Here is a 16385-nt window from a genome sequence, read left to right on the forward strand (position 1 = left end):
TTAGCCAATGGGGTAATCTCGGCTAAGAGCCTTTCAGGGCTGTTTCACGTTAACCTGGCCAAAACACTAAGCCAATAATCCAACCCGCACCCAGTCTCTCACTCACTCACTCACTCACACACACACACACACACACACACACACACAGCAACATGTTGCCATGATGCCACGCGATAACACGCCTTGTGTTATTTAACACTGGTCTGGATACATGGAATGCTTTTGCATGCTTTCCTACTCCCGAGATTCTCCCATTACATTTTGGAATGATAACGCCTGTGACACTTAAACATACAATATTTGCTTTGATTCAATCAAGGTGGGAAATCGCCCATCAGGATGTTTATTGACTTACCTTGTGTCCAACCATTGTCATGTTGTTGACGTAGACTAAGCTTCCATTACGAACTGAAACGGGCCAGATATGTAAACCGTTGGCTGGTTTGTTGCATTTGTTGCTTTGCATGTGTATGTATTTGCAAAAAACCTCAGATAGTTCGAGGGCTTTAAATGCTTGGGAGCGTTTGAAGTAAGTATTATGGAAAAGCCAGAGCCAGACTTGGCTGCTGGCTGCGTTGTACGAGGCGGATCTGGAAGGGATTGAAAATCATCCGGTGGTCAACGACATTCGATCGCTGTGCATTTGGCTCACATTTGAAACATAACCATTGAAAAGGGCAAGTCTACACCTGGACACAAGTTTTGGAACCTCCCAAGTGTGATCTATTAGACTTTCTGTTTAAAATGGAGGGAAAAAAATAGGATAAAACATCTTCTGATTCTTGTGAAGTAGCTTTTTTTGCAGCAGGTCAAGTTGACCAACGCAACAAACCTACTGGGGGAGGGTTAATGTGTGGTTGGATGAGTTTGGCGTGGAAGAGCCCCATCAAACACAACCCGGAATGATAGCGTCCATATGTTTGGCATTGATGTTCGACAAAGATGAACCTTGTACCAGCTTTGTTCTCCTTACTTAAAGACGACGCCAAAGCCTTGTGAAGTCCTCTCTCTTTGACGAGCCCATATGGCACATGAAAGTACACGACAATCGTGGGGCGGGGTGCTAGTGCGGGCGGGCGGGCGGGCGGGGTGGTTGGAGACAGCGGAGATAGCGCGCTTGCAAAGTCACGACCGGGATAAGAGACTCCGCCTCTACCTGCTTCCAGGCGCTCGCACACACATACACACACACACACACAAAAGTCAAGGTAAAAGATAATGCGTTTATTTGGTAATCAGCAAATAGCTTTTAGCCAGTGGGTAAGTGGCGGCGCCTGTGAGGCCTTGATAAGATCGTGTGCTTTCAGGTGTTTCCCTGTCACACCGCCATTCAGCACAAATTGAATACGGTGACCTTCTTTCGCCGCCGCGTCAAATTGACTGCATTTCCTCCCAAAAGATTCTGCCATTTCAATTACCATACATCTGCGATCTTGCCAACACGCACGCACACACATGCAGCACCTGCCTTCCTGTGCGTACCGCGATGCGGATTGTGACAACGATGTGCACAATTTTGTTTGATACAGCACATTGGCGTCCTTCCGAGGACGCCGTAACTGCGACAAAACACTATCGATGTGCTTGGCGAGGCCCTGAAGGTCTCATATACGCACACACACAGCGTGCAGCTGTGTAAGCGTGAAGGTGGTGTCCTCTGTTAAAAACAGCGAACCCCCGCATATATTCGCGATTCGGCATTCGCAAATTTGCTGAGACGCACTTAAAAAAAACAAACAAAAAAAAAAAGGTTTGACACCATCTGGTCACAATCTTGGTGCCGAGGAGCTATGTTGAACTGAGAGGAGGGGCCATAGTTTTGTCAAATAAAACAAATTTAAAATTAAAAAAATGTGGCAATCTACTATCTGCGGAACATCGCGTGACCAAACCTGGACAACGGGAATAGCTGACTGCCTATGAGTGCTATGCTAATGAGCAGGGCTACAGTTCGATTATGCGACTGTTTGAAGCTAAACTTGCTGCAATGTTATCTTTATGGATGGTGTCTTTGGACAAAAGTTAAATGCACGTACATAATTTATTTTAGGGCTGTCAATATCAAATATTTTTCGAACAGATTATTCCATAGATATTTCATCAAGTACTCGAGTAATTGCCACCCCCACTCCAAAAAACAAAATTGACCCCCGCAATATTTTATTTTTTATTATTATTATTTTTTTTATTTTTTTTTACTACTAACATGCATTTTATTCTCATTTATGAGGGCTGGACTTCTATCCTTAAACCGCATGAGTGTGTGGCATTAACACAAAATTAGAAACAACAAAATCAGCCTTCACTAAACGGTGCGCATTCGCGATTAGCATTAGCGCGCTAGTGATTACCATTTTAGGTTAAAAAAAAAAAAAAAACGCTAACTACCATTCAGCTCATCATATATCACGTAATAGGTACATTACACATCTAATAGTGTCTTAAAAATCACTTACAGACGCTCCTCTGTGGTTTCTGGCAATGCTTTTCCAACGGCACAACAGTGCGTCCGTCTGCAACAAATGTCCGAGCATGGACATTAGCCAAATGGTTCCGGCAGGCGCAAATTGGTTCCGTGCGGTGCAAATATGCTTTTATTAATACTTTTAATTGCCTCGAGGCAGACATTTTTGCGTCAACCAATTTTTGTGGTCGACATTGACATTTGACAAAAATACATTGCAGACATTAGGGTTAGCCCTTTTGCCGAATGTGAACGTAAATTGCGCATAAACCGTATTACAGACCTTATTGTGTGCGCATCACATAATGGGGCTCATTCATTTTCAGCAGACGTTACGATAGCATATTTGCAGTAAAGTAACAGACTCTAGTGTTCATCGCCGGGTCCTGTTCCTTGTGATGTACAAAAAAAGATCTAGGTGAGCGATACAGCTTTTAGCGGAACAATGTGAGACTGCACACAACAGGAAGAAGAAAGAACATTCCTGCTCACATCCCAAGGGTAGGCGTCGCAATTGGAGCTGGTCGCATGCATATCCTGTACATGTACAGTATATACAGTTTATTAATATATATATATATATATATATATATATATATATATTGTCTCTTCTCACTTCTCAGCTCATCTGATAGTGTTCTAACAGTGTCGAATGGTTCCCGGGAGAGATATCTTTCTACACACACACACACACCTTCATTGACGGGTCAAACCATTTCCTCTCTGATGTATTACTCGCACGGCCTCCTAAAGCGGAGACAGACATCTGGCATATAAATAGCCAGCGCACTCCTGCAATGCCGCCTAATGTCAATTCATCCGCATAGTTCGTATGCTTTAACAAGGAGACGCCGAGTGGTGAATTCCGAGCAGGACTAATGGATTATTACAAAGTCACGGTAGCGCCACCACCACATAAAATGATTGGATTGGGAGTAGCTTCTGATGATAACAAGAGCCAGTTGGCTGCTATTTATTAAAGCTAATTGCAGTGCCGGGACAGATTGAAGGTTTAACATTTAGTTTTATGGTTTGGAAGTCTGTCAGGCGCACAACGGAGGGAACTCTTACGTACGGTCGCATGGCTCCACACAGGCCGTAATCACCTTCTCTCTATTTCGGTGAGTTCATGCTAAATGAGCAGAGGTCTTTGGCGGGACGCTCCGATCCGTCTCTCGCTGTTCCCTTACCCTTTCCTGCCACCTTCCGCCATCATGACCATATGTGCGTCCAGCCCCTGACTCACCTTGATTTAGTCCTCCTAGAGTTTTGCCAAAGTGTCATGATTTGTTTATCTTAGCCCAAAGTTGAAAGCCGACACGATTCATCTGAAATCTGATCAAACGTGACCACCCAGGAAAGATTTAGATGAAGCAACGCAATTAAGATGTCACGGTGCAAAGCAAGACGAATGAAACTTTAACTGCAGATGACCCATTTCATCGCAGATGTTTCGTCTTCCCACATTCGGTGGAACTTAATCTTGTGCTCATTCCCTTTTGGTCTATTGTCTCCTTTCCCCAAAAAACTGTTTTGATATGTTTGGATTATTTTTATTTTTTTTGTTAGCCTTCGCAACGCTCAAGAAGCAATTAGCAGATTTAATTTGACTATTTGGCCCAGAGTTTCAAGTGTTTGTTTAAAGCAGCTCCTTTCACTTTTCCACCTTCTGTTATCAGCCTGGTGAATAGTATCTCTTGGAACACAATGCCTTGGTCTGGAACTCAATAAAATAGTTAATGGCAAGGATAATCTCAAAGAGAGCCCTACCTGATAACAAAAGGACCTCACCTAATAATGAACAAGCGGCTTTCTTTGCGCTGACGTGGGGCAGAGGAGGCGGGAGGGGAAGCTCTGCCAAGCACTTGCCAGCATGTTTTATGGCTAATTGAAGCATTTGGAATAAAACGGCCACAGAATGGCACCCTGTAGAATTGCAGCGGGGTTAATATATTGTGATCCCACAATTAGCCCGCGATTGTTAAGATCTCTTTAATTCGGCGAGGTCCATTAAGCGGGATGGGCGAAAAAGTGTTTCCACCGAGACCTTTATTTATTTATTTTTTCCTTTCTTTGTTCCTTCTGCCCCCGATCCTCTCCGCAGCTCAGTAGTAATCAATATAAGTGGACAGCAGGCTTCAAACCGATCCGCTGTACTTGTCCGAGCACTTTTAGGAAGCTACCTTGATTCTCTTAAAATTACATTTTTGGGAGGTTCCCACTGGTGTGGTACCACCCTGCATTCTTGACTTTGACACATTGGGATCATACCAGTACCCTTGTGGGCCTTAGTGAAATATCAGCCAACCGTTACAGACAAAACCAGCGATCCGGTCGATCCCTGGACTCCTTCATGCAAACATTGGTCGGTCAATATACAAAGAGAGCCAGTAATTGGTCGGTTATTGGACTCATCATTCCCAAAATGGTCAGTCAACATCTAAATACTATTTCTCACTGTGTGGACAAGGGATTGGATCATTCTTAAGCCCACTGGAATTCTTAAACAAGAGTGTTCTGGCTTCCGGAACATTTTCTGTACATCACTTGGCTTCTTGTAGGAGGACGTCAGAGCAAAACAGATGGCTCATTAAAGATGACAGGCGTTTATAATCCTACTTTTGATCTCTCACATGAGTTTGGGCTAAGGTATGACCCCCCCCCCACCCCGCTCCTCAACATACTTCGTCGCCAGGTAATAACGTTTGAAGCTGAGGGGAAAAAAAAGGGTTGCACACCGTTTCAATGTGGTGGATTTAAAGCTCCTTACAAGTAATTAAACAGCATGACACCTCATACAGAGCAATTTCCTGCGAGGCGTTTTGCTTGCTAGTGTGGCATGCCCCCAGTCTACATAGTGTTATCTCGTTGAAATATGTCCCCTTCATCATTTTCTAATAATGACAGAGTGCTCATGTTGTTAGGGAGACGATCGAATCACTGAGCATCCGATTAACATTTTCCTCACTGTTAGCGAGCTAACCGAACATCTAAGACATCTGTGTCATCTGTAAATGAAAATTGTAGCGGGGGCGTGGGACATGAAAATAACCAGTGGCGGCCGGTGACATTTTGTCAAGGGAAGCAAAATAACACTTATTTATCCACGTCCAAAAAACACCCAGTGAATGGGTGTTTGCAAGCAAGCGGCACTTTGATTTTGTCGCGACACCGTTTGCTTGTCATCCTGTTAACAAGTACGACTTATTTTTTAAAAAAGCAAATAAGTTTCGTTTGTTATAGTGAGTCATGCTTATTTAATATATTTTTAGTATGGAATAAGGAATAATTACAGTGGATAATGCACATATTTTTTATTTTTTATTTTTTTCTTGACGGAAACTTGAAACCTGTCATTAGCATCCACTGTCCTGTCAACTTTTTCTAAATATAGCATGTTTATTTTTGCATAAGTGGACAGTAATTCTCCAAATCTGGGGATTGGTGGCAAACATATTTTTTGAGATTGAACTCGCAGTCATTGTTTGCCCACAAACTCCTCCATCGCCACCCCAAACATTTGCGTCTCCCCCTTGATACTTGCTACTTGTCAGCCTTGGTGTAATGGCTTTTCTCTGAGACGATTTTATTTTGGTCCAGTAAAGCTGCGTGTTTAAAATATGAGTGACAGGCTTGACTCACTTTGCAAGGGGGAGAGAATTTTGTTTGCCAGAATAGAGCCAGCTCCTGGAGAAAAAAAAACAAAAAAAACAAACAGTATTAACAATAAAAGTGTGCATGCAACCACCCACCACTCTTACTTTCCTGGGAGGAAAAGATTTACAACTTCCAGACTAAAATGTCCTATTTTTCCCCTTCTCTCTGTGTTTCTGTCTGTCTTCTGTTTTTTTTTGCTTTATTATTTCATTTCCCGCCTGCTAAGAAGATAGATGAAGAAAATGAGGCCAACTTGCTGGCAGTGCTTACAGAGACCTTGGATAGCATCCCAGTGGATGAGGACGGTCTGCCTTCGTTTGAGGCTCTGGCAGATGGGGACGTGACCAATGCCAGTGACCAGAGCTGTCCGTCCTCCCCCGACGGCTCGCCTCGCACCCCAGAGCCCGAGGAGCCTTCCCTGGTAAAGCCTTCTCCATTTGTCTTGGCTGTCCTGTCATTTTAAAAGTATTCGTATGGAACCACTGTACCAAGTGCTGGCTCTGGATCACAAATGTGACTCCTCGGCTTGATGTCAGTCAGTCGCTACTGGGTTGTGGATGTGCACAACAACTGACTGTTTCTTGTCCTCTGTTAGTGCCTACATGTGACAATACTACTAAAACCCCAATTCCAATGAAGTTGGAACATTGTGTTAAACATAAATAAAAGCAGAATACATGGATTTGCAAATCATGTTAAACCTATATTTGATTGAATACACTACAAAGACAAGATATTTAATGTTCAAACTGATTTGCGCAAATAATCATTAATTTAAAATTTTATGGCTGCAACACGTTCCAAAAAAGCTGGGACAGGTGGCAAAAAAGACTGAGAAAGTTGAGGAATACTCATCAAACACCTGTTTGGAACATCCCACAGGTGAACAGGCTAATTGGGAACAGTTGGGTGCCATGAATGTGGAAAGGATATCACCACATGGGCTCAGCAACACTTCAGAAAACCAATGTCAGTAAATGCAGTACGGCGCTACATCTGTAAGTGCAACTTGAAACTCTACTATGCAAAGCAAAAGCCATTTATCAACACCCAGAAACGTCGCCGGCTTCTCTGGGCCCGAGCTCATCTAGGATGGACTGATGCAAAGTGGAAAAGTGTTCTGTGGTCCGACGAGTCCACATTTCAAATTGTTTTTGGAAATTGTGGACGTCGTGTCCTCCGGGCCAAAGAGGAAACGAACCATCCGGACTGTTATGGACGCAAAGTTCAAAACCCAGCATCTGTGATGGTATGGGGCTGTGTTAGTGCCAATGGCATGGGTAACTTCACACATCTGCGAAGGCACCATTAATGCTGAAAGGTACATAAAGGTTTTGGAGAAATATATGCTGCCATCCAAGCAACGTCTTTTTCATGGACGCCCCTACTTATTTCAGCAAAACAATGCCAAACCACATTCTGCACGTGTTACAACAGCGTGGCTTCGTAGTGAAAGAGTGCGGGTACTAGACTGGCCTGCCTGCAGTCCAGACCTGTCTCCCATTGAAAATGTGTGGCGCATTATGAAACGTAAAATATGACAACGGAGACCCCGGACTGTTGGAGCTGTACATCAAGCAAGAATGGGAAAGAATTCCACCTGCAAAGCTTCAACAATTGGTGTCCTCGGTTCCCAAACGTTTATTGAATGTTGTTAAAAGAAAAGCTTTTTGGGTACGTGTTGCAGCCATAAAATTCTAAGTTAATGATTATTTGCTAAAAACAATAAAGTTTATCAGTTTGAACATAAAATATCTTGTCTTTGTAGTGTATTCAATTAAACATAGGTTGAACATGATTTGCAAATCATTGTATTCTGTTTTTATTTATGTTTAACACAACGTCCCAACTTCATTGGAATTGGGGTTGTAGTATTTAGACATGGCCTCTTGTCCCAAACAAAGGAGGTAACTCCAATCTGCATGGCTCGTAAATTCTAATTGTATTCAAATACGAGCACCACGGTGGGGCCAACTATGGCCTGAAATGGAGTGGGCATTGAATGAAAGGCATGGCAAAGGGAAATTTATCTCCTCTGTTCCCGGTAGGTCTCGGCTAATCCGTGCTCCCCCACACCACCGCCGCCGCGCTCCTTGTGCCAAAGTTGTCTCTTTTGGCAGCAGGGCAGCCCTCTTAGCATTGTGCGATTATTTTTACACACAAGCTATGAGCAATTCTCTTGGCTTTTAGGTCTAAAATGTTGAACTTATACTTCATTTAACTTTCCTAATGAGCTTTACAGTGTGTTTGTTCAGTCCCCTTGGAGAGGACAAACCTGTCACGTACTTTTTTTCACCGCTTTAGCAGCCCCCATCTGCTCAGACGGGTTAAAAATCAGCGGCAATTGAAAGAAAATGGACATTTGCATAATCCGTGCTAACTTTGCCCTCCTTCCCTACCGTCTCCACCACCCCCCTCCCTCCCCCGCACCGCTCGGGTCCAGCTGAAGAAGCTCCTTCTGGCGCCCGCAAACTCCCAGCTCAGCTATAATCAATACACAGGTGGCAAGGCACAGAACCATGCAGCCAGCAGCAACCACCGCATCCGACCACCACCTGCCGTCGTCAAGGTACGCGCCCTCATTTTTATGTTAGTCAATCTTCCTCGCTCTGCTCTCGTGCTCGCAATTTTCTTGTTTTGCTCCCCGCCTTTAGATGTTGTTAGACTACCGCTCTGCTATCCCAGGGGTGTAGGGGGGCTTCTCGTGATGAAAACAGGCTGATTGCTGTTGGGCTTTGCAAGCGCGGCTCCGGCACCACACTCTCATTAGCGCCGCCACTTATCCGCCTTGATATGGGGACCCGTCAGAAGAATAACACTGATGGGGCTCCAAATATCGGGTAACGTTCAACGACGAATGAGTTCACGATGAAGTTACGCGATACGGGCTTGTCATTTTGTGTCCAAACACATATTACAAGACATTTTCTCTTACTTTGAAATGATCAGACACATATTCGCGACGCGCCATGTTTGCACAGTGTCTGATTCCATTTTCATGCGGTGCCTTTGAGTCGTGCGTTTGCGGAGCGCGGCGAACGAGGACTCCCGAAGGACCCCGGCGTGCAAACAGAGCGCTCAGAGGGCTGCGCAATTAAGATGACGACTTCACACCCGCCATCGCTTTCTAGTCACTTCAGCAGCCGCTGTGTTCCAGCTACCAGAGTTGTTCTTTCGAGCCTTGTGTCTACCGATAAGTCCGGCGGCACCTTCACTTGTGAATGCCCTAACTTACTTGTTTTTTCTTTAGTTATGAGCCATCGCTTGGTCGATTTATTATTATTATTTTTATTTGTTTTGCTTTCTTTTGCCAGCCAAAATTTGAGATACAGGCAAGCTTCAGATAAGCTACTGCTTCAGTGAAGAAAAAAAAATGGCACAATTAAGATTCTAAGAACAAATGTTGTTTCAGTTCAAACTCTTGGCATCCACGTGAAACGGTCAGTTATGCTTTCTCTACACAGCGTAAACACTGAACATCACATATTTAAGTTGTCGGTGTTTCTTAGCTGTAAATTAGCTCTCAGCTAATTTGGCTTTCAAGAAAGTCAAAAGTGCGAGTGCTTGGGCTTTTTGGGAACCCCTGGAAAGTGTCGCGGTTGCAGCAGCGTGCGGTGAGCTCTCGCTCATTTTTTTTTTCTTCTTCTAAACGCTCTGCTTTGTAGTATAGGGAGACATAGTTCCATTCCTACTGATGTGGAAATGCAGCACGCCAATCAGTCCTTGCTGGTGCATGTAACAGAGCATCGCAGTACAGCGAGTCACGTTTTTGGAACAAAACCCTCGCCAAAGAAAGACTTCGCAGAGATTATGTCCGGGCGGCTCGTCGTGTGGCGGCTTGGCGACGGACTCTGAGTGCTCACTGTGTTTTTTTACGGGGATGTAGTGGAATAAAGTCATTTCAATTCATGTCAACGGATAAACTTGATTTGATATATAGTTAAATTGAGTTCCAATTTTGGGAAAATGTCATGCCCCTTTTTGAACAGATGGAGAGTCCCTGGAATGGCAAAGCAAGAGGGGTCTCCAGCCAACAGAACCGCCCTCTGAGGCGGCCTTGCACAGAGCTGCTGAAGTACTTAACAGCCACCGATGACATCCTGCTCCACACCAAAGCCAACGACGCCAAAGGCAGCTGGAGCGGCGCCCCCGGCAGGGACAAGAGCAGCCTGGGTCTGGGCGCCTCCTCCTCTTCCTCCTCGCCGTCCTCATCATCCACGTCCTCCTTCTCCTCCCTGTCCTCCACTTGTTCTTCGTCCACCACCGCTTCCAAGAAGAAGTCGGCCGTGCCGCCGCAGCCGCCGCAACCGCCGCCACAGCAGCATCACCAGCGAGGTGAGAGCCGGGCTGCAGGCGATTGTAGTGGGGCTGGGAAGTGGCAGCGTTGCGCTAAGGATGACGGGGTTGAGGAGTCGGAGGGGGCCTCTATCTCTGTCGGCCACAGAACCTACAGCTGCGGCCACGCTCGCCCTAAAGCCAGCGAAGAAGGAAGGCCGCCAGGTGATGTGGGCCACCTGGCCGCCGCTAGGTTCATTAGGTATATGCATTCTTATTCCCTCCCTCCCCGAGAGGTGAGTCACAGCTGTGAGCATTGCCGAGAGGCTGTAGGCGCCACTCGAAATAAGAGTAGTGGGGCCAACCGCACCCAACGTAGGCACATCACAGTGACTATTAAGAAAAGGGACGCAAAGCCGGGGCACCCCTTACTTAGCCAGCTGCTCACCACCAAACAGAGACCTGCTCGCTACCGAGACCACCTTCTCATTCCCTTAACCGGCACTCACGGCAAATTAGTGGGGAAGAGCTCGGAGCGTATCAAACCCAAGGAGGAAGAGTGCGCCAATGGTAGACAGCCGAGTCGATCGACAAACGCCGACATGCGAGACATGGGCTTTGGACTAGAGCTGGGGTGGTCAAGCCAGGGAGGCTATGGGGAGGATGTTGACCATGATAATAATAATAATAATGATGATGCTGCTCCTGATGGTGTCTTTGATGATGACCATGTCACGGGCAGCCCCGCCGCGGCGCCCTCACAGGGCCCGCCGAGCCCACTCTTCCCAGATACTAGCATTGCAGAGCCCACCCCTGCCTGCTTCATACACGGGCACGGGCAGCCCCACAGGCAGGCACTCAGCGAGCACCCAGACGACCACCTGTTGTTAGGTAATCATGACTGCATCCCCCCCCACTGGCCTTATCTCTGCTCCCTCTTCTCCCTCTCCTGCTCTAACCACTTCCCAGTTTGACGTCACGACTAACCGCTATTCTAATTCGAAGCTAACACTCATTCCGAGCGCATCAACACGACTGACACCATTTTACCTCCGATTTCTATTGAGTGAAACCAAAACACAGGGTGTGGGAAAAGGGGTGAGCCTTGTCTTGCTACTGTATGTCTTGCATTTATACAGTTGGCCGGTTGAGCTGAGTGTGCTGAGTATTTTAGCCTCAAAACCCGGGTCCTGCTCTTTAGCCACTAAAGCCACGTTCCCTTAGCCGGAGCACAAGTTGGCCAAAGCCTCGGGCAACTGCACAAGCTTCCTTGACTCTCCTTTCTTCCTTTCTTTATTTCCCCCTCCTCTGCTGTTGGTGCATGCGATGATGACTTGTCCGTGGAGGGCCTCACCCACCGTCATTGTCTTGTCTGTGGCATCGTCTCTGTCTGTCTTTTTATTCCATTCCAACGTGTCTGTATGAAGACACCTGTGACCCACGCGCCATCACCTCATCCTGCCTCACACAGTCAACAGTCTATCCTAAGAGAGTAAATTGATTAAAAAAAAAAAAAAAAAAAAACATTTAAAATGGGGTCATCAAACTAAAAAAAATAGAAATAAAAACACTAGTGCAGTCTTCTAACAAGGGATGGGTGTTTTTGTAGTGCACTTAATGAGCCAATTTGATATTAATTGTCGCAGAATGTGGACCTGTTCTCTTCTGCCAACAGTGTTCGAACTAGATCAATAATTACCCATGCTCCTTTGTGTTCTGCAGCCAAACCAAGCACCTTGCCACTTCCTTTGACCCCAGAGTCTCCAAAGTAAGTGTGAGAAGTTTTCCACATTCTTCTAGGCAAACAATTCAAATAAAAACAAGACACAGAAAGAGATCAGAAAGAGACAGCAAAAGAGCACAGTATGGACTACAAGTCGAATCTTGAGGCATTTTTGTGACTCATTTCCACGTCTTAGATCACTTTTTTCAAGCCTTGGCATCACCGACGAGTAAGACCTCTTCCTTTTTTTTGTCTTCCAGTGACCACAAGGGATCACCGTTTGAGAGCAAAACCATTGAATGCACATTAAGTGTGGAGATTGCTGGAACCCCAGGTAAGCGGACAGTTCCTCAACCTCTTTTCTTCCAGTGTTCAAGGTTCGAGGAACATTCACGTGTCCCGAGTATTGATTAGGCTGTCGGTTAATGAGGAAAGACCTCCATCCTCCATTGCTTAAGATACTGTTACGCTTCCTTTTCCCAATCTTGATACTGTCCGACTGGCCGCTTAGTTAGCTGACACATTGTAGCTAAATTACTGGTTTTGTTGCTCTAAGGAGTTATACCTCTCCCATCTGTTTGCGTGTGACTGGCGACCGCATTTGCCCAAGGTCAGCACCGCTGTCCTTTTGCCTCGTCCAGTCGGTTAAGTTGCACCGGCCGCCCCTTTTAAGTATTCATTTACCAGCTGTGGAAATGGCTCACTGTGCGTGTGTGTGTGTGTGTGCACCTTGTACTGTCCGTGTCTTGAGGACAGGGATGCTAAAACTGAACTCTAAACCTTTAACTCTTAATGTGGTTAATATTTCTTATGATTTTACTGCATGCGTCTATTGACCCCTGAACCAGCTTCCCTATCCAGCCCAGATTTTGGGATTGAATATTAGCTGGGAAGTCATTAGCCCAGTAAAGCTCCAGGTTACTGAGCCCCCCACTTGTTCCGACTTAGGGATTAGCAGGTGCTGAATGAGACCGATGGATATAGATTCCAGTAAGCCAAGGTGGAAGCTTTTTGGTCTTTTGCGAAGTAAGAGTGCAATTCTACTACAATGAGATTACGGTGGCGTAACTGATAACTCAGGCGGAGGGGGGGTTCCACCTTTGAGGCAAGTCAGCGCTTGAATCCTACTTGATAACTAACCGTAGAATCTTGTGCCAACTTTTGTAGCTACTGTTGGCTGTGTGTTTTCCTGACTTCCCAATTGGAATTGCATCACTTGCGGCAGGACCGCCTTGTGAAATTTGCTTTTGTGATTTGGTAACGATAAAAACCTTGTATTCTTTTCCCTCCAGTGGTGACATGATTAGTGTTTGTGTCTGTGCCACATCATCCATCACTCAAAAGTTTGACTGAGGGAAACATATTATCTAATTCTGATTTATTTTACACGCCGCTGCTAATGGCTTCTAGTTTATGACCCTACATGCTCACCGTTTTGGACAGATGGCGCTTCATTGTGTCTATTCTTCGGCATAATTTATACATATGTGTTTCAGATACGAGAGAAGGAAGAAAAAGTGGCAATGGGCTGTTAAAGCTTGCATGCTGCATGATAATCCGCTACGCATTGCAAATGCAACCACCTCCCATATTTACGTGTCCATGTCCTGTGCTCCCTTTTGCGAACTGCCTTTTTCCTGCCTCCTCTCATGCTGGATTTGATGCTAATAGCTGTCATTTGGTGCAATTCAGATGCGAGGGAGGAATGATGTGCATTACAAGAAAGGTAAAGAAGAGTGGCAGAGCGTAGGTGTGTCAGGAGTGCCTGACTCTGGTATGCGAGGAAAATATGGAGGATGAGGTGGCAGACGGGAGTGAGGGAGAGGAAGAAGGCGAGAGGAGAGGAGGAAATGGGGGCATGAGAGTAATGGCGACGGCCGCTTGTGTGAGTGCATTAACAATGCTATAAAGTGGGCTCATCTCAGGACTTCCCATATAACTGCCATCTGTCTGGTTGTAAATCTGACCAGGAGTGGAGGAATAGACGGGAGGCCATGAGCAGTAGGGACATGCCATCTGAGAGGAATGATAATCAATTTGCCCCTTGTGCTTCCATTATACGTCCTCAATGTATAACAGGAACACCTTAGCGTCGGGGTTTTCTGCAAGGAAGGGTCACGGCGCTGGGCTTTCTTCTTGGTGACCTTTTGTTTGGTCATTAGGTGTGTCCTCGGCAGTGTTGTTGTTGTTGTTGTTTTTCCCTACCAAAAGGGATCGTTCCAAGGTCACTGAGGAAGGGGCGGGGGATGGCAAGCCAACCGTATTACAGCACCACCATGTTAAGTTACATCAAGCATTACATTAATCTGTCAAGATTGTAATAAAATAGAGATCAGGATTAATCATAGTGAAAGTGCATATTTTAATCAAGCGCATATCTTTGTCTACATCCATAAACTGACTTCTAGTTGAATGAAGGGAGGAAATGCATTATATTTGAGCCCGCTTTTATTTTGTTGACTTCCATTCGCCAAGTTAATGTCTCCCCCTCCCTCTGTAGGTCTGACACCACCTACCACGCCCCCACACAAAGCCAGTCAAGAGAATCCTTTCAAAGCATCGCTCAAAACCAAGTTGTCTTCATGTTCCTCCTCGGCCTTGGCGTGCAAAAGAGCAAGGCTGGTCGACTTGGGCCCCGGCCCCAACAGGAAGGGTCCTGAACAGACTGAGCTGTATGCCCAGCTGAGCAAAGCGTCCACTGTCCTCCCGTGCCCCATCACTCAACAAACGAAAGGGAGCAGTCTTGAGGAGCATTGCAGTGCTAGCAACCATAAACGGGTTCCTCCCCGTGGCTTCAGTGACCATGACTATTGTCAGGCGTCAGCGGGCACAAAGAAGAACAGCAATACGGCCGCCGGTGCCATGGCTTCAGTGGGGGAAGGTGCCACTGCTGCTTCTGTGCTTGCAGCAGGCGCAGTGGGGGACCAGCATGTCGGATGTAAGGACTCAGCCATGCCTCCATCCTCTTCACCTTCATCATCATCTTGTCCTCTAGCTAAGCGGCAGAGTTTTGCCTCTGCGATTGGAGAAGACGCTTGCGTCCGGGGATTAGGGAAGGAGTCCCTTACCCAGAACTCCCAGGTCCTTTCGCAACAGGACAGCTCATATGTCCTCACCCGGAAGCTCCTGTGCGACCAGGAAATCCGAGCTGAACTCAACAAGCACTTTGGCTACCCCTTAAAAGCTTTGTACAGTCAAAGTGAGTCAGGCAGCAAAGCGAACAGGGTTGGCCCCCCTCCATCTCTTGAGGAAGAAGAGGTTGACTCCCAAAGGTTGCCTGGCTCCAGCTACCCTCATTCGGGGCTCCTGTCACTCCGCGATGAGCTTGAGTTGGGTGAGGGCCGTGAGAGTCGTTTCCTCTACCCGTGGGAGGGCACCCCTCTGGACCTACTCTTTGACTGCCCCCCATGCTCTCCCTCCTGTTCCCCACCGTTGAGCTGCTCCCCTTCGCGAGGCTCCGTCTCGCCGCCGTCTTCCCTCCTTCTGTCGCCCAGCAGGCCTTTCTGCTGGAGCGGCGGCGGGTCACGCTCCCGCTCCCGCTCCCGCTCCCGCTCCCGTTCTCACTCTGGCTCACGCAGCTCTTCCTCAGGCTACCGGAGGCGCTCTCTCTCCAGCTCGCCTGATAGACGCCCGTCTTCCTGGTAAGTAACCCAAATGAACTTCCTCTACCAGAACCTTGGCTGATCCCCACCAATGCAGTTAAACAGGGCTTGGAAAGCGGCAGGGGGTCCAATTTAGTAGCCTGATCAGTCTGTGTCAGACTGGACCAACCCTGGAGACTTCTTGAGCTCTTGTTATTCCCAGCTTTCTCGAGCTACATACTATATTTAGGTGAAAGGAGGTTGACTAAACTATCTGATCAGTTGGTGTTTACATTATTCAATTGAGTGTTCTCCCTAAAATGACACCTAATCAACAAAAGGGAATATCCTGATATGAAAGCTCCCAGGAGAGGCGCGTATTCTGAACACTTTTCATCTCTCGAAAGAGTTTTGAGTGTCTTCCTAATATTAACACCCATCCCTGTTTCCTCTGATGCTGCTGCTTGCGTTTGATGCGAGCGTTATTGTTTTAAGCAGCAGCTGTTGTTTTTATGGCACGCTCAATCCCTCCTCTTTTACATCGCGCGGAGATGAAAGCCAAATCCAGGCTGTGGGAATGTCGTCTCAAATCCTCTTCAAAGGCGACTCCTGTCATCAGAGCGCGCGTGAGAACTTCATTTCCCATGGTTCTCTTTGATCAGCACGTCGAAGCTTTCTGTGGGGT

General features: G+C 46.5%; 1 protein-coding gene across 7 annotated transcripts in view; it reads left to right on the forward strand.

Annotated features, from left to right (window-relative positions):
- Positions 1 to 16385, forward strand: part of ppargc1a (peroxisome proliferator-activated receptor gamma, coactivator 1 alpha) — a 197220-nt gene that overhangs the window by 171176 nt on the left and 9659 nt on the right. For 3 of the 7 annotated variants that reach the window (XM_061763367.1, XM_061763369.1, XM_061763370.1), the window contains 6 exons: positions 6348 to 6542; positions 8565 to 8690; positions 10111 to 11287; positions 12119 to 12164; positions 12380 to 12453; positions 14620 to 15760. In XM_061763367.1, coding sequence (XP_061619351.1) covers positions 6348 to 6542; positions 8565 to 8690; positions 10111 to 11287; positions 12119 to 12164; positions 12380 to 12453; positions 14620 to 15760 — 2759 coding nt within the window. The remainder of the gene's footprint in view (positions 1 to 6347; positions 6543 to 8564; positions 8691 to 10110; positions 11288 to 12118; positions 12165 to 12379; positions 12454 to 14619; positions 15761 to 16385) is intronic. The other 4 variants (XM_061763371.1, XM_061763373.1, XM_061763372.1 and 1 more) reach the window with 2 other exon arrangements.

Source organism: Phyllopteryx taeniolatus, chromosome 23, assembly GCF_024500385.1.
Source record: "Phyllopteryx taeniolatus isolate TA_2022b chromosome 23, UOR_Ptae_1.2, whole genome shotgun sequence".
Classification (NCBI taxonomy): domain Eukaryota; kingdom Metazoa; phylum Chordata; class Actinopteri; order Syngnathiformes; family Syngnathidae; genus Phyllopteryx; species Phyllopteryx taeniolatus.